At 40.9% G+C, this 26,245-nt stretch overlaps 1 protein-coding gene across 6 annotated transcripts; it reads left to right on the top strand.

Moving 5' to 3' along the window:
* The first annotated feature begins 1,052 nt into the window (after window positions 1–1,052).
* On the top strand, window positions 1,053–18,307 carry DSEL (dermatan sulfate epimerase like). Of its 6 annotated transcripts, none has more exons than XR_006338148.1 (4): window positions 1,053–1,432; window positions 2,283–9,789; window positions 15,032–15,167; window positions 15,705–18,307. XR_006338148.1 is itself a non-coding variant. In XM_043889038.1 (3 exons), the coding sequence occupies exon 2, from the start codon at window positions 3,184–3,186 to the stop codon at window positions 6,820–6,822; it is 3,639 nt and encodes a 1,212-aa protein (XP_043744973.1). In that variant the 5' UTR covers window positions 1,053–1,432; window positions 2,283–3,183; the 3' UTR covers window positions 6,823–6,831; window positions 15,032–18,307. The 6 variants fall into 6 exon arrangements, 3 of the variants coding, with proteins under 3 accessions (XP_043744973.1, XP_043744974.1, XP_043744972.1); XR_006338149.1 differs by having other exon boundaries at window positions 2,283–6,831; window positions 9,730–9,789; window positions 15,032–18,307; XR_006338147.1 differs by having other exon boundaries at window positions 15,032–18,307.
* Window positions 18,308–26,245: the final 7,938 nt, after the last annotated feature.

Genomic DNA, 26,245 nt, shown 5'->3' on the forward strand with positions numbered 1-26,245 from the left:
TTTCTACCAAAATGGAATGGAGTAGGAGGAAATTGAAGGCATCACCAGTCCCCAACGGGGTTGAGTTTGTTTATTTGCAACAACTGGTATTTCACTATATTAGACAGCAGACTCAGGTTGACTCATGTCCAAGTGTAATCTCAGATGTCAGTGAGAGGTTCCATATGTCCAGTACCACAGGAATTACAGCTGCTTGACGATTTCTAAAGTCTGGAATTGCACACACGCGTCACAGTAACTGAGTCACACAGTCTTCGCTGCCTGTGGGTCTTTACTGAACTGCAGGTTTCATTTCTTGAATAAGAAAGAGGTTCCTTCCACCTGCTTGTCACATACCTTTCCATATTTACACTGCCAGAGAAATTATTACAATCAATAAGGCTGATTAGTCTTTTTTGTCTTCCCCTGATCTTTAGCATCTGTGCTCCTGAAGTCCATCTTGTATTAATACGGTAAATTGATTTTGCATTTCTAAATGACAGCAACTCCAGCCCCGCTGCCGCACATTCCTCTCCTCAGCCCTTGCTCTTCCTGAAGGCCGATCCCAGACACCTCACGGCGTCACCCCGCCCATCCCCGCTTCCCCCATCGTTTGTAATCCGGCCCAGAACCTCCTCTATCTTCCTCCCATTCCTAGCCCTGCGAGGTCGGCCCTTTCCCCACAACCAAAGGGGTAACAGCAGCGGGACTCGGCCGGCAGGGAGAGGTCCTCGGACCCTCGCACTCCCAAATCCATCCCACCCTCCTTCTCTGGCTCCGCCGCTCCGGGAGCGCGCGCCGCCACGGCAGCCGGGAACACGCGCACTCGGAGGGCCCTCGGGTTCAGATCCCGGGGGCGGTCGGCCCCGCCCTCGGCCCCGCCCCATCTCCTTCTAGCCCCGCCCCCGACCCATCTCCGGCGTCGCCGATGCTCACGCTCCCTCAGCCCGAGGCCCCGCCCACGTCCTCCCCGCCCCGCCCACCACCCGCCTCGCCCTCCCAGGATCCGAGGCCCCGCCCCGGCCCCGCCCCCGGCCGTTCCCGCCCCGCCCCCGGCCCGCGTCGCAGTCTCTCGCCCTCCCCGGGCCGCGCGGCCGGAGCTGGCACTGAGCACTAGCAGCCGCGGCGGCTTCGCGTCCTAGGCACGCCAGCGCCTCGCCGGACACGGCGTCCCCGAGAGCGCCCGGCGCGCACAGATCTGCCTTCCACGGTGCCGGGCTGCCCGGGGGCGTCCGGCGCTCCCCGAGGGCGGGCGTGTCCGCGCGGCGCCGGGCGGGGCACGGGCGCGGGGCCTCAGCCTGTTGGAGCGCCGGGGGCGCCGGACCGGGGGCGTCTGGAGCCCTGCGGGGTCCGGGCCGCCCGGGTCCCACGCAGAGCAGTGTTTTCCAACTCTCCGCCTGCGTCTCATCGGGGCCCACCGCCACCCGGAGAGACCCCGTCCAGATCTGCAGAGGTAAGCGGACTTGGCCATTGAGGGGTCTCTTGTCCCCAGACCACTTGCCAGGGGTCGGGGATGGGGAGCGGAGGATGGAGCGGGCATGTTCGTAGGAAGCGAATCACAAAATGCAACAGGCGGAGCAGGAAACTCCTAGCGTTCGTGTTTCCCACAGAGAGGAGACTTGTCCAAGACTGAAACTTGGTGAGGTTCTTCGGAACCCAGACGGGCAGCCGCGAAGCTGCTCCTTGAGTCCGGGTTTGGGTCTGAGCTCCCTCTGGCGGCTTCTTGTAAGGATGGAAAACAAGGCTTTTCGGGAGGGAGACTGGAGCAGAACCGGCGTTCTTGGCTCCCACACATTGTCATGATTTCTTCTTCGAGAAAAGTGACTGCGCTTAGTATTATAGTTCCTCTGGCAAAGACACCTTGAGCCCTTGAAAGCTAAACCCTCATCTAGAATCATAAAATGGTCCTTTCAACTTTGGGTTTTTGTCTGAGTCTTCCGTGATCAAAACAAGAATGACGGCGGCACTCAATCTTCTCTTGACTGTATTTGAGTAAAAACATTTTAAATTACGAAAGCAAGCGGCCGTTAAAATAAATACTCTTGGGAAAGTTGCATCTTGTAGCCGCTTGTCTTCTACCACCATTGTTATCCTAATATGTGCCTTGAAAAGTATGAGAAAAAGGAATCATTTAGTGTAACTTCGATTGTATTAAATAACAGATCTTATTGTCATTCTAAAATTTCTATCAGGAGATGGTAGGACGTTGAAATCTTCCGTTTATGTCCCAGCATACCTGTAGCCTCAGAGAATTTCTGTTTTGTTTTGTCCCCCAGAACAAAATTTCTGTTTTGTTTTTCCAGTGTCATGAAAAAGGAACGGAAAAGAGACGTCACTGTTGGTGAAAGGGGAGTTTTCTTTCCCAGTTGGCGGTTACTTCATGATTGGAAAAGAAGTACCTAGGTGGTTGCAAAGATTAGATTTTCATAATTGTACATACAGATGAAGCTTTGTTAAAAGAAGATGAGAATATGCTTTCTCAGATGGGTCATAATAGGCCAATGAGTAAGTAAGCCTGAACAAGACAGATTGGAAATGAGGGCAGGAATCCGGAGTGTTTTAAAACCAAGTAGGACTTTGAACACTTGCTGAGGATGTTTTTCTCCCAAAAATGGAGGAAGAAAAAAAATTCTCACAGCCAGAAGTGTAAAAAGCTGAGCGGAGTAACAACCCAGTCTGCTCCAAGGATTTCAGTACTTCATCAACTTCTTTGAGAGCACACAAAAGCATCAGACCGGTATGATGATCTTATCACCAGTGATGGTTTCCTGCACGAGGAATGACTTCTTAATTTGGATTTTGGAGTGCCTTTTTTTTTTTTTTTTTAATTATTACAATGTGGGGTTTTTGACTCTTCATGTTAGGTAGATTTCTGTCAAAGAAGTAAATTGTGAATTCATAGTATTCTTGACTATTTCCACTCCTGTTTTCTATGTGACATGAGAAAATCAGAGGCTTTAACATTCTTTGAAGTTTTATTGGAAGCAACACTGCATCAGGGAGGCAGATTCACAGTGTAAGATTTCTCTTTTTGGCAACTATACTTTGAATGAGCTGAATGTCAGCAGGATTTCACAGCACATACAATTTACAGTCTTTGTTTTATCAAGGCCTTAAATGTATGTTTTATACTCAGCAGGTGGGAAGCACATTGAGCGCTGCATTTGACATGTATGCCTGAGGAAAGGAGCTCCCCGATGGATCATGGCGTTAATGTTTACAGGACATTGCTTATTTTTAGTATTAGTGATGTTTGCTTTCTCTACTTTGGAGGAATCTGTGAGCAATTACTCTGACTGGGCAGTTTTCACAGATGACATAGATCCATTTAAGACACAAAGAGTGCAAGATGTCAGACCCAATCAAAAACCGAAGAAGAGTATGCTTCATCCACGTTTGTATTTTGATGCTGGAGAGATCCAAGCAATGAGACAGAAGTCTCGCACGACCCATTTGCACCTTTTTAGAGCAATCAGAAGCGCGGTGACTGCTATGCTGTCGAACCCGACTTACTACCTACCTCCACCCAAGCATGCTGATTTTGCTGCCAAGTGGAATGAAATCTATGGTAACAATCTGCCTCCTTTAGCGCTGTACTGTTTACTGTGCCCGGAAGACAAAGTTGCCTTTGAATTTGCCTTGGAATACATGGATAGGATGGTGGGCTACAAAAACTGGCTGGTGGAGAATGCACCAGGGGATGAGGTTCCAGTTGGCCATTCCCTAACAGGTTTTGCCACTGCCTTTGACTTTTTATATAATTTATTAGATGGTCGTCGGAGACAAAGATACCTAGAAAAAATATGGGTTATTACTGAGGAAATGTATGAGTTTTCTAAGGTCCGCTCCTGGGGCAAACAACTTCTTCACAACCACCAAGCTACTAACATGATAGCACTGCTCACCGGGGCTTTGGTGACTGGGGTAGATAAAGCAACTAAGGTAAATCTGTGGAAACAGGTTGTAGTAGATGTGATGGAAAAGACCATGTTTCTGTTGAATCACATTGTTGATGGCTCTTTGGATGAAGGTGTGGCCTATGGAAGCTACACAGCTAAATCAGTCACACAATATGTTTTTCTGGCCCAGCGTCACTTTAATATCAACAACTTGGATAACAACTGGTTAAAAATGCACTTTTGGTTCTATTATTCCACCCTTTTGCCAGGCTTCCAAAGGACTGTGGGGATAGCAGATTCCAATTATAACTGGTTTTATGGTCCTGAGAGCCAGTTAGTTTTTTTGGATAAATTTGTCTTAAAGAATGGAGCTGGGAATTGGTTAGCTCAGCAAATCAGAAGGCACCGACCTAAAGATGGACCCATGGTTCCCTCCACCGCCCAGAGGTGGAGTACCCTTCACACTGAATACATCTGGTATGACCCCCAGCTCACCCCACAGCCTCCTAAGGAATATGGCACTGCGAAATTGCACATGTTCCCTAACTGGGGTGTGGTCACTTATGGGGCTGGGCTGCCAAATACACAGACCAATACCTTTGTGTCTTTTAAGTCTGGGAAGCTAGGAGGGCGTGCTGTGTATGACATAGTTCACTTCCAGCCATACTCCTGGATTGATGGGTGGAGGAGCTTCAACCCTGGACATGAACATCCGGATCAGAACTCATTTACCTTTGCCCCCAACGGGCAGGTGTTTGTTTCTGAAGCTCTCTATGGACCCAAGTTGAGCCACCTAAACAACGTGCTGGTGTTCGCGCCGTCACCCACGAGCCAGTGTAATAAGCCCTGGGAAGGTCAGCTGGGAGAATGTGCACAGTGGCTCAAGTGGACCGGCGAGGAGGCTGGTGATGCAGCCGGGGAAATCATTACTGCCTCTCAGCACGGGGACATGATATTTGTGAGTGGGGAAGCCGTGTCGGCTTACTCTTCAGCGATGAAGCTGAAAAGCGTGTATCGGGCTTTGCTTCTCTTAAACTCTCAGACTCTGCTTGTTGTTGATCACGTCGAGAAGCAAGAAGATTCCCCAATAAAATCTGTCAGTGCCTTCTTCCATAATCTGGATATTGATTTTAAGTACATCCCGTATAGATTCATGAACAGGTATAATGGCGCCTTGATGGACGTGTGGGATGCTCACTACAAGATGTTTTGGTTTGATCATCGTGGCAGTAGCCCTCTTGCTAGTATACAGGAAGCAGAGCAAGCCGCTGAATTTAAGAAACGGTGGACTCAGTTTGTCAATGTTACGTTTCAGATGGAATCCGCAATCACAAGAATCGTGTATGTCTTCTATGGGCCATACGTCAATGTTTCCAGCTGCAGATTTATTGATAATTCCAATTCTGGACTTCAGCTTTCTCTCAATGTCAATAACACCGACCATGTTGTTTCGATCGTGACCGACTACCAGAACTTGAAGACAAGGTTTGACTACCTGGGATTTGGCGGCTTTGCCACTGTAGCTGATCAGGCCCAAATAACCCGCTTTGGTTTGGGTGCTGAGGCAATAGTAAAGCCTGTAAGACGTGATAGAGTTATTTTCCCCTTTGGATTTAAATTTAATGTAGCAGTTGGGTTGATTTTGTGCATTGGCCTGGTGATCTTAACTTTTCAGTGGCGGTTTTACCTTTCTTTTAGAAAGCTTATGCGATGGATCCTCATCCTTGTTATTGCCTTGTGGTCTGTTGAGCTGCTGGACGTGTGGAGCACTTGCACTCAGCCCATCTGTGCCAAGTGGGCGAGGCCAGAAACTGAGGTGAGCGCGCAGGCGCCGGCCGCGGGAGGCCAGCGCGCAGACCCGCCAGACGTCATCATTACCTCACTTCCTGGTTCCGGAGCCGAGATTCTCAAACAACTCTTCTTCAACAGCAGTGACTTCCTGTATATCCGGGTCCCCACAGCCTACATTGACATCCCGGAAACGGAATTGGAAATCGACTCTTTTGTGGACGCCTGTGAATGGACAGCATCTGACGTCCACGGCGTGCGTTTCCGTTTACTCCGAGGCTGGCTGCAGTCCTTGGTCCGAGACACGAAACTCCACTTGCAGAACATCCATCTGCACGAACCCAGTAGGGGGAAACTGGCCCAGTATTTTACCATGAATAAAGACAAGAAAAGGAAGTTGAAAAGGAGAGAGTCTCTGGCAGAACAAAGAAGCAGAATGAAAGGCGCCTTTGACAGAGACGCTGAATACGTCCGGACTCTGCGGAGGCACCTGGTCCACTACCCCAGCGCGCGGCCGGTGCTCAGCCTGGGCAGCGGGAGCTGGACCTTAAAGCTGCATTTCTTTCACGAGGTGTTGGGAGCCTCCATGAGGGCCTTGTACGTGGTGAGGGACCCTCGGGCGTGGGTTTATTCCATGCTGTATAGTAGTAAACCTAGCCTTTACTCTTTGAAGAATGTACAGGAGCACTTAGCTAAGCTGTTTAAAACGGAGGGAAGTGCAGGCCGTTGTACCTTGAACTCAGGCTATGCTGTCGAGTATGAATTGCTGAGGAAGGAACTGTTGGCATCCAGACCTCACCCAGTCTCGCTGCTGGCCCACGCGTGGCTGGCAAACACTGCCGCTGCCCTGAGGATAAATGCAGACCTGCTGCCCACCAGCTACCAGCTGATCAAGTTTGAAGATCTTGTGCATTTCCCTCAGAAAACCACGGAAAGGATTTTTGCCTTCCTTGGGATTCCTTTATCTCCTGCTACTTTAAACCAAATATTGTTTGCCACCTCCACGAACCTTTTCTACCTTCCCTACGAAGGGGAGATATCACCCGCTAATACTAACGTTTGGAAACGAAACTTGTCGAAGGATGAAATTAAACTAATTGAGAACATCTGCTGGACGCTGATGGATCGTCTAGGATACCCAAAGTTTATGGACTGAGTGCTGCAGGTCAGCAGAGATTTGCACTAATACTTTCCAACCCAATTTGTGGATATGAATTAGAAGTTTGTTTATTCTTGTACTGTGTGTGTTTGTGTGTGTGTTTGTGATCAATTCGTTACATGCAGAGAGAGATTATTTTAAAAATAAGCACTGTATTTGGCCTAGCAGGATTTATTTTTATGTCACCACTTTCCTTGCCTTTGTCTCTGATTTTTTTTCTGCTCAGATGTTTGTGCCACGGAGGTGTAGATGAAGTTATATTACCATGGTCAGGGGAGATAGGAGGATTTTAAAGGTTTTTGTCTAACTCTCCGCTTCATCTGTAACTCAGCTGATCTAGCCCAGAGCCTCATGCACTGCTTAAAGCCTGGCAGTTACTGCTTTACCCAAGCGCCTCTTGCTTTCAAGACGAAGTACAAAAGTTTCTTATCTTTTTTAGAAGGTGTCCCAACACATTTATCTTGCACACCACACATACACACAAATCCTTTTACTGTGTAGAATGTTCACAGATATCACTGGGGAAATGGTGAAAGCTCCTATCGGAATTATCAGATCCCTTCTGGAAAATACAGATGGAAGTACAGAATGGACTTTTTTTTTCTTTCTTTCTTTCTTTTGAGGTAAGAAACAGTGACCTGAAAATCCTCCTTAAAGTGTTTTACTTAAAAGTCATAAGGAATCAGTTTTGGAACAGTGGATGCCAAGGGCTGGTAGGGTATTTTAGGCCCTCTTGTCTCTTTAAAGCCCTCTCCTTCTTGCTTCCTTGAAACTGCAGCTGTTGACCATCACCACTCCCACCCTGTCCTTTCTGCCACTCACGCAAAACAGTCAGTAGTTACTAATGGCTAAACTCTGATATTTGTGGGGATTTTCTTCTCCCCTGTCCTGATGATTAATTTTGTATCAAAGCCTGACCGCCTTAGAATCAGATTTCTCCTTGTGGAATTATCACTCTATGAGTCAAAGCAGTGCTGCTGCCGCCAGTGTTTTTTAGACTGGAAACAGAATTGGAAAACTGCCTGACTTATCCTGCGTCCCTTTGAATGAGTCTCCAGACTGCTGGTGTCTGCAGAAGTTGAAGGCCAATGGCAGATGATGTCAGAGGCATCTGTTTCCTTTACCATCTGCATCTTATTATAAATGTCGTCGTCAGAACACATGGTTCGTTTTATTTTGATAGACGCTGAAATCAAAATGCGATGCCATTAGAGACCAGTGGAGCAGTTACAGTGAACTGGATGAAAATGATGAGGCAGTGTGGAGACTTGATGCAACTCTCTGTAGACTGCAGTCGCTTCCTGATGTTTCAAACTGTATTTTCACACCACCCCTCTCACCCCCCAGGCACTAACACTTGGGATTCTGTCATTCTGACCTAGATAAAAGTGGCTCTTTCTCAGTAGTTTGTTGTTATGTCAAAATGTGCCTCCAGGGTGATCAAGCTGTGGGTATGTTACATTCCAGCTGAAGCTAACCAGGCTGTCATTTTCCTTCCCTTACAGTAGGAAAGCCACCCTCTCCTTCCCCACGCCTACTTCCTGGCGTAGCTCTCCCTGCCTTCTCTCTACAATGTCAAAATGAATGAAAATCTGTTGTATTAATACAGGTTGAGAGGGCAACCAAAGACTCAAATCCGCACTGTTATTCTCAAGGAAGATTATTCTTCCTATCTCAGGGTTATCACGATGCATGTAACATTTCTACATGGATGATAACACCATTTCCATTACTGGTCAGCATCTCAGTGTCTGCTTTCAATTCCCAGGATGTGCGATCTTATATCAAATAAAAAGGCTTTGGGTTGAAAGTAATATGAGGTTCAATCAAGGTAAGAATTACCAATGTGTGCAGGTAACAGCAGAGAACACAGATTCTGGACCACTGCCTTGCCTTTAACTTTGCACAGAAACATGCTCACAGGCAGAAGAGAGCCAGGTTGAGTATGCGCAGGAGTTAGGGAAGAGATGCGGAAAATGAAAAAGAAAGCAGTTCTGTGAATGAATATGGGAACAAAATGAGAATGCGTTACTAATAGATAAGGAAAGGGACGCACTTAAGGTGATCTTCACAGGGTATCTTTCACCACGTAGGAAGGTCAGGGTGAATTTCCTTGTCTACTTCTGACCCAAGGGAAAGTTTGCTGGAGGAGATGCCTTAGGTTCACAGGTTCTGTTTCTGAGGAGTGTTATACATAGGTGAAAGCTGGCCCAGCCATTGTATATGCAAGGACTTGTTCATGCTTGGGACCCACTGCCTTAACATCCCAATTATGATCTCAGAACACCAAGGTCCTGTACTTCCAGAGTGTTACCCTAGGAAAACTGTGAACAGACTCTACACTTACTTCTACTCTGATCGTCACAAAAATAAAGCAACACTGATGACTTTGTGACATTTTCAAAGGAAACACAAAAAGTTTTTTCCATAAAAATAATTCTTTCCTTCATTAATTTCCCCAAACTTGGGCTCAATTGGAATAAAAGCATTTATTAAAATAATACTGTTTACATATTGAAATTCTGAAAGAATGGGTTACTTTTGCTGACACAAAAAGTAACTTAAGGGTGGTGGTAATGTTGATCTAGTTTTCAAAAGTTAGAAATGATGCAAATTACTCACTTTGGATGAGAGAGGCCATATCCATAGCTGAATTTACTGTAATGACAATTCCAGGAAGGAAGGAAATGGGAGAACCTGCTTAGGAGAAAGAAGTCTATGGTTATACTTAATCTATAGAAACCTGAAAGGCATGAATTTTAGGTAGATACACTTTAACGCCTCCATAATGAGCCTAGAACCTGAGTATTAGATGTTTGATTAATTGGCTTTTTGGATAAACAGAATAATTAGTACTATATGTGCCTGGCAGGAATGGGGTAATTATTTATGTCTAATTCCCAGGTGTGGGATAGGATCTGCCATTAGTACCTTCATATTTGAAGAAGAGACTCCACACACTAGGTATGTTTTTTTTCTTTTTGTAAAAATACCACCCTTTCTGTCTGCCATTGACTTTTGATTGGCATCATTTATCAGCAGAGTTTTTGGTGATTTGGTTTAGGATCATCATAGATGCTGTGTGTATTAATCACTCAGTCGTGTGTAACTGCAACTCCGTGAACTGAAGCTTGCCAGGCTCCTCTGTTCTTGAAATTTTCCAGGCAAGGATAATGAAGTGGGTTGCCGTTTCCTTCTCCAGGGTATCTTCCCGACCCAGGGATCATCCAGGTCTCCTGCATTGCAGGCAGATGATTTACCATCTGAGCTACTATATAAAGTCTATCTCATTCAGTTATCTATAAGTAAACATGGACAATGGTTTTAAAATCTGACTTAATTCTGATCATAATTAGAAAAATGTCACTAGTGAAAAGTGTAAGTAGAAGACAATATGTTATAACACCACTTACAGAGGTAAGGAAGCCTAATATTCTAAGACAGATCTAGGAATTTAATATACATGTGTGGGCTATCTACTGCTTGTTTAAATATAGACCAAAGTATGTCTAAAAATAGCTGCTAGGGCAGTGTTTTCCCTACTTGACTAGTATTATTTCCCTTCATGTTGGCATAAAAATTCAAATAACATTTTAAGAACTAGACTGAGTTTTTATTTTTTATTTTGCACAAAGAATGGGAGAAACTTAAAACATTCTCACATTCTCTAGCTAACTTGTAAATGCTTGAGCTGTAATTTACATGAGCTTCTGTTGTGTTTAGTCCAAGTAACATGTTTAGCTCCATTTCCAAAGATAGGTTTGGAGAAGGCTTCCAAACCTTAGCTGGGTGTCTTGCTTTTGTTCTTCATTTTCATTTTTCTTTCACGTCTAACCAGTTACACGGTGAAGAAAACCCTAACTGGAGATCATAGCCCAGATTATTCCAACTATATGTATAACGTGACTCCTCTGTTAATAAAAAGCTAAAAGCAACTTGGCTATGGTTGGGATAATTTGTAATAGCCCTCTCTTTAGGTCTTTGGGTACTTGTGCTAGGATTTTGTTTGGAGCTGAGAAAGCAGAGTTGGGAAACGCAGTCCCATGATTTCAGCCACTTAACTTGCATCCTTCAGTGATGGACAAGCCATGACTCCAGTCCTATAAGTTAATTTTAAGTCCTGCCTTCAGTCCGTTTCACTCTTCTCTGTACTTTGTCCTAACTTACTAAGTAGCAAGAACATCCACAATTGCCCCTCCTACCATTGGTGGAATCTCCATTCGAGCAGGAGATCTATGAAAGGAAGGTTAGTGCAGGTCCCTTGAGTCATTCTAGTAGATAGATGGTGCCAAAGGTCAGTATATTGGAGACTTTTGTTTTTAAAGATAGAGAAGGATCTATTATAAATTAGTCTGCACATTAGTATGTGCTGCACAGAACTATAAGGTTTTCATGTACATCGTTACAATCTTCACAGCAATTCACTGGTGTTGATTTTACAGATGCATCTGAAGCCCATATTCTCTTTGCAGGGAACCTGTTTTTGTGAAGGCATTTGGAGCAGGTTTACAGTTCAGCTATCAATTCACAGTAGTTTTGGGGTATCTACCATCAAGGTATTGATTTGCAGGAGGAAAGAAGACAAAAAAACATGAGTTGACTCTGTGCTTGCCCTGTGAAGAACTGGTGGTCTCTCCAGAGACTTCAGAGCTAGTAGGAGTTCATCCAGAGGAGAAGGAGAGGAAGGGCATGCCGGTAGCGATTACCGCCGGAGGCACGGCGGTGTCAGCTGCTCTGCGGTAGAACGGTGGTTATGAGAAAAGGGAGTAGTTTATGGAGCTTCAGTACATTTGGAGAGAGATCACCATCCATGCCTTTCCTAGTTAGATTTGACTCTATCATCACAGGATGTTCCATCAATAAACAGTGAGAGGCACAAGCGGAACGAACTGCGGACACTCGCTCTCTCCCAGTCCTCCCCTGACTTCATTGCCCCAACACATTTCTCACATAGAGAAATGTGGTCCATGACTCAACAGCAGGGGATGCCCTGAAGAGAAGGCTGTGTGAGTGTGGTCGGACTGGGGTGCATGCAGATCGCTGCTGGTAATAACAGTAAAGGATGACTCAGGGTATCTCCTCCGGGCTCCTGCTGGCCAGTAGTATTTCTTTTCCTTCCCCTACCCTCTCAGTGCCTCCGGATTCACATTACCAGGCGGTTCATTTGGGGGGAAAATAAACTGTTCTTGTCCCTACTATGGAAATAATGTCAGAAGGAAGGGAAGGAGTGAAGGAAGAAATGACAAATGGAAGGAAGGAACTCTGAACCTAAATCTGAACACAAAGTAAGGTGCATAAGGAGAACTGTTCCTCTAACAATTGAGCTCATTATTGTATTAACTATTTAAGAATCTCTTTGAAATCTTATTATAGCTAAAACTTCAGAAAGAAGGATAGATTGTAATCTGAGCAAATCCTTTCTATAGTACATTGCAGTTGCTCTGTCTTGTTTCTTTAAACTATTTCTGTATTGCTGTGACTCTTGAGATGAAATGAATTTTTTCTTTCAAGGGTATTAACACTGGTGTTGAATTTCATCTAAGTGTCAGGTTTTACAGCTTCCTAGGTAGTGTGGTGTTTTCCTATATACTGTCTCCCTCGCTGTTTCCAAGCAAGGAGTTTATACCATGATCCCAGTGATTTAAGGAAGCAGATATTCATACACACAGAACATCCATTGTGCTCTCCATTCTTTTGGAAGTTAATTCAGCTCCCATCACTGTTACTTTTCTCACTTCATGAGTAAATGAACAACACAGAAATGTCTAATCCCTGCATTAAAATCTGACATCCCTCTATGGACAATGCATAAGGCACTTCTTACCTTATTCATTGCATAATGGAAATAATGCTTCCAAACTTTGTTCTACTGCAATGAAAGATAACTGCCCAACTTTATTAGTGTTTATTTATTGTTTTAAGTATTCATTTATTTCTTTGCCATGTTCCAAAAGATTAATTTTGTTTTATATATTTGTTTAAAGTTTCTGGAATTTTAAAATAAGGCTTTTTAAACTATGTTGAGCCATTTTAACTTGATGCCTTAATGCAGTATTTCACAAAACTTTGAAGGGAGATTTACAAGAACACAATAGAACCAAAAAGTGATGAAATTGCTTCCATAAAACACCCATGAAAAGACAACTGCATATAAAGAGTACAGTTAATAAAAGTTAACCCTACACAGTGAAATAGGTGGGTTCTGCTCTTCATTTTTATTCCAGACATTAACCTGGGTGTCCTGGCCAATTCAGTGTTAACTCAAGCATATCACACTCACAGTGGGCTTATGTGCGCCCAGGAACTTGTGTTAGTTTTCTTTAGATTGACCAAAATAAACTGAAATGTACATGCATTCAGTTATACTTTATCTTTTACTCAAAATTAACTATAAATTTTGAGTTTATAATTATTGAACAAAACCCCCATTACTAAAAGGTACTTGCTTTTATGCTCAGTCAGTCACTCAGTTGTGTCCGACTCTTTGCAACACCATGGACTGCTGCCTGTCAGGCTCCTCTGTCCATGGGATTCTCCAGGCAGTACTGGAGTGGGTTGCCATTTCCTGTTCCAGGACTTTCTTGGGCATCCACAGGAAAATCTGGCAGGATTCCATTATCATATGAGGTATAAGGTTTTCTGTGTATAATCAACATGTTGTACTCATGGGTTTTTCACAAGCTATGTTTATGCCTTTCTCCCATTTCCTTGGTTAATTTGGAGAGGGAGATTTCTATTAAAAATGTTATATTAACAGCACTTTGTATGTTATATGAACTTTGAAATTTGATAAAATTTGAATACAAATCCCTAGGTCAATAAATAATGACCAACTGTGAGGTGTTGGGCAGTTTTCTTAATTTGAAATCACCATTTCCCCATCTGTAAAACTCCCCCCAAGTTGATGTAAGGATTAAATAAAGTCACACGTGAAAATTAATAGAATGATACTTGTTTCCTCTTTGTGATCACCTCCAATTCATTTTCTATCAAACCCATATATAACAGAAGGCACCATTCTCCCAAGAAGAAAATATTAAAATGTCCCCAGTTGAGCCTACATAGTTGGCATATAGACCAGTTAGACACTTATTTTAATGTTTCATATATCAACTGAGTTGTAAAAACATGTAAAATCACAAGTATGCAATTAATATATTAATTTGGAAATAATTTGGAGCTTTTTTCATGTTCACATTTTAAGAAAAAGTCATTCAAATTTTCACTTACTTCAGTGCTTTATTTCTAGAGTCATGGTTTGAGTTATTACAGAGAATATTGTATTTCCTTCTGAGTTTTATGAAGATAGAGACTCTTTTAAGTTTATGTTTAGTTGCCCAGTTGTGTCTAATTCTTTGCAACCCCATGGACTGTAGCCGACAGGCTCCTCTGTCCAGGGGATTTTTCAGGCAAGAGTACTGGAGGGGGTTGACATTTCCTCCTCCATGGGATCTTCCCGACCCAGAGATCGAACCTGTGTCTCTTATGTCTCTTGCACTGCAGCAGAATTATTTACCCTCTGAGCCATCAAGGAAGCCTACTGAATTTAAGTATGATGCTATTACTTAAAGTTTTATATCATGTTACAAGAGCTATTTGTATAACATTTATCATAATTTTATGTTCATACCTTCATTCAGTGGATACATTATTGTGATCTTATGCATCATAATCAATGTATTTTTCCTATTTTAATGTTTTCATTTATTTATTATGAAATATGCTTAAAAGCTGGGAGTGTTGGAAGACTATGTGTGAACATGACATTTACTCCACTGGCTATGATGGAATAAGTGAGGACCGACCTGGTGGCTGCTAATGCAGGAGATGCAGGTTCAGTCCCTGGGTTAGGACGATCCTTTAGAGAAGGAAATGGCAACCCACTCCAGCATTCTTGCCTGGGAAATCCCATGGACTGAGGACCCTGTTTGGCCACAGCCCATAGGGTTGCAAAAGAGTCAGACACGACTTAGCAACTAAGCAACAACAATCTGAGGTAGCATATCCAAGTTACACATGTCATGATTATATACCTTGACACCGTATGTAACAAATGGTTTTATGAATAGAAAATGATCTCTTTACAGAACACTTAATGCCCACATCCTTCACACACATTCTTTGGCTCAGGGTTAAGTTCTACAATACGTTATCATCTGCCTGCTGCTTTGTAAGTATGGATGTTCTTTCTCTTCTGTGGCTGTAGATCACAACCCAGGAGCAGTTCCAGAGCCTCCAGTTGGAACCTCAGCCTTCTAGCGAGGAGCCCGGGACAGCACGCGCCTCTGCCACACACCTACGATCACAGGGTTCATCCCACTGAGGACAGGAGTTCCTCTTCTGTGAGTGGTTTTCCCTGGATACTACCATCCAAACCCTGGCTGAGGCTCACCATCTGCAAACAGAAGGCGCTGTTTTGCTGAGCCTTGCACATGTCAGGCCTGCTGCCCCCACTTCTCCAACTGTAGGTATGATGGATAGGTTATGCTAGTATGTGGACACTGAAAAGATGTGCTGACCCTATCAGAAGCCCTCTTCTCTGATACTGATAAGTCTCTGTGACCAGAGCTGGGACTGAGTCAGAACTCCTATACTCACACCCTACCCTGTGGTACAGAGCCTATACCTCTGACCTTCCATTACTGCATCCTCCTGCCCTTACCAGCGACCCCAGAGGTAACAACTATCCTAGATTTTGTGTTTGCCATTCCTGTGCTCTTCTTTATAGTTCCACCACATATGTCTCTATATTTATCAACACATTGTGCATTTTTGCATGTTTTTATACATTATGTAAACCAGTAACATACTGCATATATTATTACACAGCTTGCTTTTCTTCACTCAAAATTTTGTCTAATGCATGTTGATGTTTGTAGGTGGAGAGCACTTATTTCCAACATGATGGGTTCCAGTATAGACTACTGTCCAGAAAGCATACTTTGTTAATCTTTCATCTTGTTGGATTTGGGGAATATTTTTAATTTTTATAATTTTAAGCATTACACATAAAACTTTATATATGCTATATAATGCACATATGTTAATGCAAGAATTTTGTCATTGTGTTTTTTTTTTGGTACCCAGAAACCTTCCCACCCAGCCACACTGCAGCCTAGTGTATATATTGAGGGCTTAAAGCACATCCTCAAGTATTCTTGATACCAAATTATTATTTTCACAGATTGTTTGTACAAGTTGACACTCTAGCAATCGTTGAAAAGCTTGTGTTGCTCCAAAGCTCCTCCTGTACTTGGCATTGTCATACTTTTAAATATTTTTCTGTCTAGTGGGATAAAAGAGTGCTATTTTTTTTTCAGTTCTGTTAATAACATAGAACACATGTGCAGCACATGCACTAGTGTACACACACACACAGTATTCCTTATTTTTCCCATTTGTGTTTCTTCTTTTGTGAAAAGAAATCATGCTCCTGTCCTTTATCCATTTTCCCATGGCATTCATTTTTTTCTCATTGATTCATTGACATTTACTGTATGTTAATAGTACTAACCCTTTTTTGGTTATACTTGCTGTGAATAACTTCTTGGCTTATATTTTTATGATCTTTGTACTATGACTTTTATGACATTTTGATATGCAGGTGTTCTTAATTTGAATGTAGATAAAATATGTTTACAAATAATTTCTCTTTATTACTTATACTTTTTTACATCTTATCAAAGAATCTTAGTGTCTTGGCACTGAAAAAGTTCTCCTGTATTTTCCTATCATTATCAATTGCTGCCAAGCAATATTACCACACGTGTAATGGCTTAGAACAGCACACATTCATTGTCTCACAGTTTCTGTGGGTCGGGAATCCAAGCCTGGCTGAACTTGGTCAGTCTGCTCGTACATGTGGCTGCAGTGACGTTGCTGGGACTGGGATCTCATCTGAGAAGCACCCACTTCCCAGCTCATGTGATTGTTGGCAAGACTGAATTCTTTGTGGGCTATTGGACTAAAAGCCTCAGTTCTTTTCTGCCTGTTGGCAGGAGACCTTGAATCACTTGCCATGTGAGCTTCTCCATTGGCAGTTAACTTCATGAAGTCAGGATGAGAGAATCTATAGAGAAACTGCTAACACGCTATCATCATCTTGGAAGCAACACCCAGGCAGCTTTGGTTAGAAGCTAGACTGAGGTCCCCTTACCCCTACACCCAGGGGAAAGGGTTTCCACAAGGAGAGGACTACCAGGAGATGGAGAGCTTATTTTAGATTCTTCCTGCCACACATTTTGCCTTTTATATTTAAATACTTAATCTGCATATTTAGTTGGTCAGTCAAGTCCGACTCTTTGGGATCCCGTGGACTGTAGCCCATTAGGCAACTCTGTTCATGAAATTTCCTGGGATTTCCCAGGCAAGAATACTGGAGTGAGTTGCCATTTCCTTCTCCATTTAATCTGCTTTACATGAATTGTTAAATCCATTCTGAGTTTTTTTTTTTTCCCTGTATGAATAACCTGCTGTCCTAGACTGAAAGGGTTCAGTACACTCTCCCTTCCACTAATCTTCAGTGCCATTTCTCCTGCATATCAAGTCCTTACATTTTGCATGAGCTGATTTCTGAGATCTCTACTGTACTCCACTGGCAAATTTGATTACCCAATGACAATACTGCACTGTCTTAATTACTGCAGTCTTTTTGTTGGCCTTGAAATCTGGCAAGGCAAGTCTTCTTATTTTCTTTTTTCTATTTCTTAAGACTTTGTTCTTCCATATGCATTTTAGAATTAGTTTGCATAGATCCTCAAAGCAAGCAAAGAACAATACATGTTATTGTAAATGTGTTACATCAATTTTGGGAGAATTGACCTCTTTAATTAATCCCAATTCATAAGCATGTATATCTCTCCTTTTATATAACATTTGTTAATCCTTTGATAGATTTAAGTATGAGCACTTTATATATTACAGTGAATCATATTTATGTTTAATGATATGTCCTAACTGATGATAGTATGTAGAAAATACAGTTGACTTTTGTGTATTTATATTGTATCAGGGAACTTACTAATTTAATAATTTACCTGTAAATTTTTTTGAAATACTTATATGAGATGATTTTGTAATCTGTAATTGATAGAATACATTTCCTTCCTTTTAATTTTATAATTTTTTAATGTTCTTACTGGATTTGTTAGGACGTCCTGTAAAGTACTGACTGGATCTGGCAATGTGAATATTCTTGTACTGTTTCTAATGTGAATGGAGTAATTGTGCATTTCACCACTGAGCAAATGAATGGATGCTGTGTGTATTTCATAGATTCCCTTTATCAGGATGTGGTACTCCCTTCTATTGCCAGTTGATAATTGCCTTTTTATCATCAATGCATGATGAGATTTATTCATGCCTTTGCTGTATTTATTGTGATAATCATATGTTTCTTTGCCCTAATCTGTTAATGCAATGTATTTTGTGAAAACATTTTTTTCTTTTGAGATTAAACCAAATTTGGCTTGCTATGATGAAACCAGACTGGGAATGATTTATTCTATTTATATTTGTGGCTGAATTGAGCTTATTAATAATTAAGATGTTTATATCAACATTTGTAATTGTGATTTTCTCATGATATACTTGTCTAATTTTGAAGTCAACAAACTTGTCACACAAAGTAAGTTGACGATGTTCTATTTTTATATTCTCTAGATGAGCTTGCATGGGATTGAAATGACCTGATACAAGAATGTTTATTAGAACTTATTTGTAAAATTATCTGAGCATTCTGTTTTCTTTGTAGGAACACTTTAACTAAATATAAAATTTTATTTGGTGGTTGTAGGGTTATTTTATTTACCTCATGAATTTATTTTGAAGCCTATTTTGGCAAATTATGTTTTTAAGGAATCTGTACTGTTCTTTTAATTTTTCACATTTATTGAGCTAAATTTCCTTAAAATGCAAATTACCTAATTTGCATTTCTAATTATCCATCTCCCACACATGTATTTTCTCTCCCTAATACTGAGTATGTGTGACTTATTTCTTTATGTTCCTGATGCTTTTGGCTGGTGGATATTGACAATAATAGGCCATATACTTAAATTACCTTCTATATTGGTGGTGGTTTAGTCGCTAAGTCATATCCAACTCTTTTCGACCCCATGGACTGTAGCCCGCCAGGGACCCCATAGAAGGTAGCCCGACAGGCTCCTCTGTCCATGGAATTCTCCAGGCAAAATACTGGAGCAGGTTGCCATTTCCTTCTCCAAGGGATCTTCCTGACCCAGGGATTGAACCCTGGTCTCCTGCATTGCAGGCAGATTCTTTACTGACTGAGCTACCAGGGAAGCCCTATTTATATTTTCTACTAGTAATATAAATTGAAGGTCCTTTACAATGACTAATTTTTAGCTTTTTTGTTCTTACCTAATATTTTATGTTTAATTGCTATTGCATACCCAGCTCCTAATCTTATGTATTTCCTTTATTTATCTAACATCAGTTGTTTTTCTTTTCTAATATTTAATTATATGCCCCATTAATTTTTGTCAATGTCCACCAGCCAAAAACCACCAAGAACAAACTGGATTTATTACAGTAAGAGGGTTTTAAGCAGTACAGCTTTGCTCTGCCCTATATCAAAAAATGAACTAACAAAAACAGCATTTAAAAAAGCACCAATTAGAAAATAAGATTTTATCACAAACAAGTAAAGATTCAATATCTTTAGTATAGAAAAGATTTTACTTATATATAAGCAAACAATGATTACAACTTTAAAAGAGACAGAAGTTAAAAGCAATAAAGCAGAAAATCAGTTTCACTAATTCAAAGTACAAATACTGTCACTTTCCTTTTCTTTTACAGTTTGTATCTTGGCCTCCAAATTATTTCTACTTAAGGCCTGTCCTCCCAGTACTAAATAAATTTTTAAAAAATACCAGGGAAAAAGTCTAAAATTCCTTGGGATTTAATCAGAAGGTTTAGGACTACTTCCAAACATAAATCAAGAAAGAGCTTTAATCCCATGTGACCAATACTTCCCCTGTTTCCCACTGGTATAATGTATCACTGTAGATGACTGGGCCTGTCCAATGCAAACCAAATGACGCTTTTCTACAGAGGCTAGAATCACATGCTTATATTGTTTCTGCAGAGTTCACGTTAGTGACCCATGCACAAAAGGCTGGTTCATTTTAATTCACCTCCGCCACCCACCTTTTTTTCCTTAATTTTATTCTTGAAAGCACAACTACTGGACCACTGTTCTTGGGTCTAGAAAATTTGCCTACATTAGGTATGTATTGATACTATGCAGAAATCACTCCTACCTTCCACCCCATCCTTGCAAAAACCATGAGACATTTTTATAGAGACTGGATACCAGCCTAAAATCCCCTCCCAGGGGAATGTTATTTCAAGTATTTTCTCGTCCTTTCTTGAACAAGTAATTGTTTTGAGGGCCATGCTGAACCAACTTTTAAGGGCTCTCTACTTTCAGATTTTGAAAAGAGGTATCCGTTACAGGTCACTTCATGTTCACAAATGCCCTGGGCTCCTTCAGCAAAGAAATCGGCAATCACCAAGGAATCTGATTCAGATTATTTCAGGAAATAGAGATACAAGATGGCCAGAAAACCACCTGACCCAGTCCAGTGGGGAAGAACATCTAAGGTGGATATCCAGCTTCCCTGTCATTGCAGGGGACTTCCCAGGGGGCCCCCTCTGGTCTCACCTCATGGGGTCCCTGGAAGAATCCAGGGAGCTAAGTAGATGGGGAAATGGAGAAGAGGGACGGGACTTAAGAGCAACCAGTGTTCAAATCTCCGCGGACTGCATTCCTGCTTCCAGTGATACCTGAGTGGACAGTCCACACAGTAGCTCTGCACATGTGCAAAGGTGAACTAATCAGTGAAAATCAGTAACAGGAAAATCCATAAATACCCGGATATTAAAGCATGCACTCTTGAAAGACCCATTGGCCAAAGAAAAAATCAAAAGAGATATCAAAAAATATCTTGAGACAAACCGAGATGGAACACAATATATAAAAAACTCATGGGGTGCAGCAAAAGTAGTTCTATGAGGAAAGGTTATATTAATAACTATGAGTGACTGCATTAAGAGAACAGATCTCAAATAAACAACCCCACAGCATATTTCAAGGGGCTAGGAAAAGGAACAAATTAAGCCAAAATTTAACAGAAGAAAGCAAATAATAAAGATTAGTATAGAAATAAATGAAATAGAGAATAGAAAAACAATAGAAATGATTAATAAAACTAAGTGTTCATTCTTCAAAAAGATAAACAAAATTGTGAAAAACTGTAGGATGGTTTACCAAGAAAAACAGAGAGAGGACTCAAAAATAAAGGCAGAAGTAAAAGGAGAGAAATCAAAATTAATACCACATAAATACAAAGGTTCTTAAGATATTATGATAAACAATTATACACCAATCAACTAGACATCCTAGAAAAATTAGATTTATTGCTAAAAACATGCATCCTGCTAAGACTGAATCATGAAGAAATATAAATCTGAAAAGACCAATAATGAGTAAGAAGATTGAATCAGTAACAAAAAAATTAAACAGTAATGAGAACTGGAGATAATAAATACTGGCGAAAACATTAGTATCAATGTCACCTAGTTAGAGTTATCTGATTACTTTAGAATATTTTCTTCAACCTGGGTACAGGAAAAGACTTTCTAACACTCAATATTCACATGCCTGAGTTCACTTTTGGTTAAGGACCAAAGAAACCAAGATTGCTTCAACCCTCCCACAGACAGCAGCATTTAACTCTAGAGAAAACTTTTTAAAATAAATAATAAACACACATGCACACACAACTAATAGAAGACACTGGAGAGTGATCCAAAAATTAGCAGAAATCTGAAAGAATTTCACTATTGGAAAAAGGAAGAGGCACTAGTGATTTTCTTATTTTACCACTTCTAGCTTGGAGGTAGGCTTTGCCTGCAGCATAAATGGAAGCTAAAATGCCAACAGAGTAGAAAAGGCCATTTTCCGGTGAAAGAAGAAACTGGAAAAGGCGAGTACCAGAGACTGGGGGCACAAACCCCATGCACAAGCTCTGCCTAAGTATCTTTGAGTGTGTGCTCCCTCATGTCCGACTCTTTGGTGACCCCATGGACTGTAGCCCACCAGGCTACTCTGTCCATGGCATTTCCCAGTCAGGAATACTGGAGTGGGTTGCCTTTTCTGCCTCTAGAGGATCTTCCTGACCCAGGACTCAAACCTGGGTCCCCTGCTTTGGCAGGTGAAATCTTTACCACTGCCCCTAAATACCTGGCCTATCCCTAAACCATGAGAGCTAAGGGCAGAGTCTTGGCTTAAACATAAAGATAAAATAACCAATCTAAGATTCAATCTGTCAAAAGTCCAAAAATTAGCAGAATTAAAACCATTAAATCAATAAACAGTCTTTAGTAAGAACTTATCATGCATCACTTCAGTTCAGTTCAGTCGCTCAGTCATGTCCAACTCCTTGCAACTCCATGGACTGCAGCACACCAGGCTTCCCTGTCCATCACCAACTCCCTGACCTTACTCAAATGCATGTTTTTTGAGTCACTGATGCCATCCAACCATCTCATCCTCTGTCTTTCCCTTCTCCTCCTGCCTTCAGTCTTTCCCAGCATCAGGGTCTTTTCAAGTGAGCCAGTTCTCTGCATCAGGTGGCCAAAGTATTGGAGTTTCAGCTTCATCAGTCCTTCCAATGAATAGTCAAGACTGATTTCCTTTAGGATGGACTGGTTGAATCTCCTTGCAGCCCAAGGGACTCTCAAGAGTCTCCTCTAACACCACAGTTCAAAAGCATCGATTTTTCGGTGCTCAGTTTTCTTTATAGTCCAGCTCTCACATCCATATGACTACTGGAAAAATCATAGCCTTGACTAGTTTTGTTGGCAAAGTAACATCTCTGCTTTTTAATATGCTGTCTAGGTTGGTCGTAACTTTTCTTCCAAGGAGTAAGTGTCTTTTAATTTCATGGCTGCAGTCACCATCTGCAGTGATTTTGGAGTCCCCCAAAATAAAGTCTCTCACTGTTTCCACTGTTTCCCCATTATTTGTCATGAAGTGATGGGACCAGATGCCATGATCTTTGCTTTCTGAATGTTGAGCTTTAAGCCAACTTTTTGACTCTCCTCTTTCACTTTCATCAAGAGGCTCTTTAGTTCTTCTTTGCTTTCTGCCATAAGAGTGATGTCATCTGCATATCTGAGGTTATTGATATTTCTCCCGGCAGCCTTGATTCCAGGTTGTGCTTCATCCAGCCCAGCGTTTCTCATGATGTCCTCTGCATATATTTTAAATAAGTAGGGTGACAGTATACAGCCTTGATATACTCCTTTTCCTATTTGGAACCCATCTGTTGTTCCATGTCCAGTTCTAACTGTTGCTTCCTGACCTGCATACAGATTTCTCAAGAGACAGGTCAGGTGGTCTCGTATTCCCATCTCTTTCAGAATTTTCCACAGTTTACTGTGATCCACACAGTCAAAGGCTTTGGCATAGCCAATAAAGCAGAAATAGATGTTTTTTCTGGAACTCTCTTGTTTTTTCGATGATCCAGCAGATGTTGGCAATTTGATCTCTGGTTCCTCCGCCTTTTCTAAGTCCAGCTTGAACATCTGGAAGTTCATGGTTCATGTATTGTTGAAGTCTGGCTTGGAGAATTTTGAGCATTACTTATATTATCATGCATATACATTTGCAAACCAGGAGCTTTCAAAAGGGGCTTCATTAAGTTACAAGGATGACTTATAAAGGAAAAACAAAGAAGTTGTTTACCCTTTGGAGAGATTACAATGGAGGTTTCTGGAGGGCAAAGGATTGCTTAAAAGTGATTACTTCATACTGTTTTTAGGAAGATAACTTAAGTTTCTTTTATGATTATCAGATGCATTTGTAAGAAATAACCTAAGCTTTTTCTTTTGTGCTCATGAAATAGACTTAGTTTTGCTTATACGACTTAAATGGTTTTGTCTTCTCAGGAAATTCTCAAGTCTGGTCTTCATTTTGCTTTTAATTTTAATACCTGCTACTCAAAAGACTGAGTTTTCATTTTGAGAACAACTGAACTAGTTGCCTATTAAAAACACAACAAAATAAAAATGTCTCTTTAGGGTAAAATAACAGAATACAAATTCTCCAACAAAATGCTTTTCATAGCACACAGGACACAGTTTAAAATCACACAACATATAAAGAAACAGAGAAATGGGACCTATATTTGAAATTAAAGACAATTTTTTGAGACTGACTCCTAGAAGACACAGATTTTTGAATTAACAGACTAAGATTTTAAAGCAGCTGTTATAACCATGCTCCATGGCATAAAGGAAGCTTAATTTGCAATAGCTAAAAAATAGAATATTTCCATTGAGAAATATAAAATAAAAAGGAAAATTCCATAGCTGAAAAGCACAATATTTGAAATCTTTAAAAAAATAATAAAAATGCTTGATGGTGATACAGCAAAATGGATATAGCAAACACTGTGAGCTTGACAGATCCATAGAAATTATTTAAAGACTAAAGAAGATATTAGTAATATTTGGAAGCAATAAAATACACATATTTGGAGTCCTATAAAGAGAGAAAAAATAGGACAAAATATATTCAAAGAATAATAACTGACATGTTCTCAAATTTGTGGCAAGATACAAATTTATATTCTGTGAGCTCAGAAAACCTCAAGTATGTTAAATGTGAAGAAAACTATGCCAAGACACACCACAGTCAAAAATGCTATAAATCAAAGACAACAGAACATCTAAATACGGTGAGAGCAAAGTGGTGTTGTGTGTACACTGGGAAATAATTCAAATAACTCCTGACTTTAAAAACAATAGAGTTGAGATTTGAGAGAAAACAGCAAAATTCTGTAAAGCATTATCCTTCAATAAAAAATAAATTAATTAAAAAAAATAGAATTTAGAGGATATTGAGCCAATGTCTTTATAGTGCTGAATGAAAACAACAACCATTCAACGCAGAAGTCTCTATACAATCAACAGGTAGCTCAGGAAAAATTAAAGACATTATGTTATGCACAAAACTTGATAAAATGTATCATCAACCCATGTGAGCTACAAGAAAGGCTAAGGGGATGTTCTTTAAGTAGAAAAGTAATCAAACAGATGGAACCTGTTTACTCAAGAAGGAGTGAAAATAGAGCCAATAATATGAGCATAAAGAGGGAATGCAGTACTGTGACATCGTCAGATGAGAAATGGGGACCTGGAGGCAGGGAAGTGGGTATTCCTTGGAGTTGCCTAGTACACACTCCAAATTTCTTTAAGTTTCTTTCTTTTTTTTTAAGAGTCCATCTACATGAAACACTATGTTGTTTAGTCACTAAGTCATGTCTGACTCTTTTGCAATCCCATGGACTGTTGTTGCCCACCAGGGTCCTCTGTCCATGAGATTTCCCAGGCAAGAATATTGGAGTGGGTTGCCATTTCCTTCTCCAGGGAGAATTTCTTTAAAGCCTCATTACCAAAGGAGGTAAAAATGTCATAGACTATCCCATGATATAGACAGATATGTTTTAATAGTAAAATTATTTATCTATTGTTAACAATCATGAGACAATTTCTCTGCAAAAATATTCACTTAAAATTGAGAAGCAAGAACTAGACCTTGCCTGTTGTGTGGTTTTACATATGAACCCCTTGGCCATAGATTTAAGACTTGGGCAAATTGAGAACTGATTGTGATGGAAGGCAATATCCTTTTCATCTGACAAAGGCAGAAATAAAAATACTGTTTGAAATTGCCCTTTAACCCAGGAGGGTGGAGGAATATAACATCTAGCATTAACTTTCTATTCTGCAAACCAAGCGTTTCTCTGTTAGCATTTTTAGGAATCTCATCCTGCTAATCAAAATGTATATACACGTCCAAATCTCCAGATTTTTTAAAGGAACTACTGCAAAGGAAGTTTCCTCTTTTCTGAAATTATACCACTGAGTTTTGAAAAGTACCAGACTTCTGCTCAATTTCTATAAATTTTTGTCTGAGTTTCTACACAGCATACCAGATGGTCAAAACCATTTCTTTTTCCCCTTTCTTGATTTTGTTTATATTGCTTTAGTTATCACTTCCAGCTTGCTGCCATCTACAAATCTTAAAGCTGGGCCCTTTATCTGTCTTTCTCCTGTTAAAAATTAATCAAATTTTTAACAAGATAGGGATAAGAGCCAACATACACTGTAGAACTCTGCTAGAGACTATTCCACTTTGCAGTTTAATATTTATTAGCATTCTTTGGGCATCTAGCTATAATACAACTTGATTTTTCTGTGAGAAACCATTAATCTTCTTTTGGCTTATTTTCCTTATCTTAAGTATAGGGTGGATTTCATAGCAGTGTTTCCCAAAGCATCTGTGGTAAGGGACAGTTTTGCTTTTCAATTTCCATTTGTCAGG

This window comes from Cervus elaphus, chromosome 27, assembly GCF_910594005.1.
Source record: "Cervus elaphus chromosome 27, mCerEla1.1, whole genome shotgun sequence".
In the NCBI taxonomy this organism is placed as follows: domain Eukaryota; kingdom Metazoa; phylum Chordata; class Mammalia; order Artiodactyla; family Cervidae; genus Cervus; species Cervus elaphus.

What these genes read in the sequence shown, in the direction of transcription:
- DSEL (XM_043889038.1), top strand. Translation starts at nt 3,184, where the DNA reads ATGGCGTTAATGTTTACAGGACATTGCTTATTTTTAGTATTAGTGATG.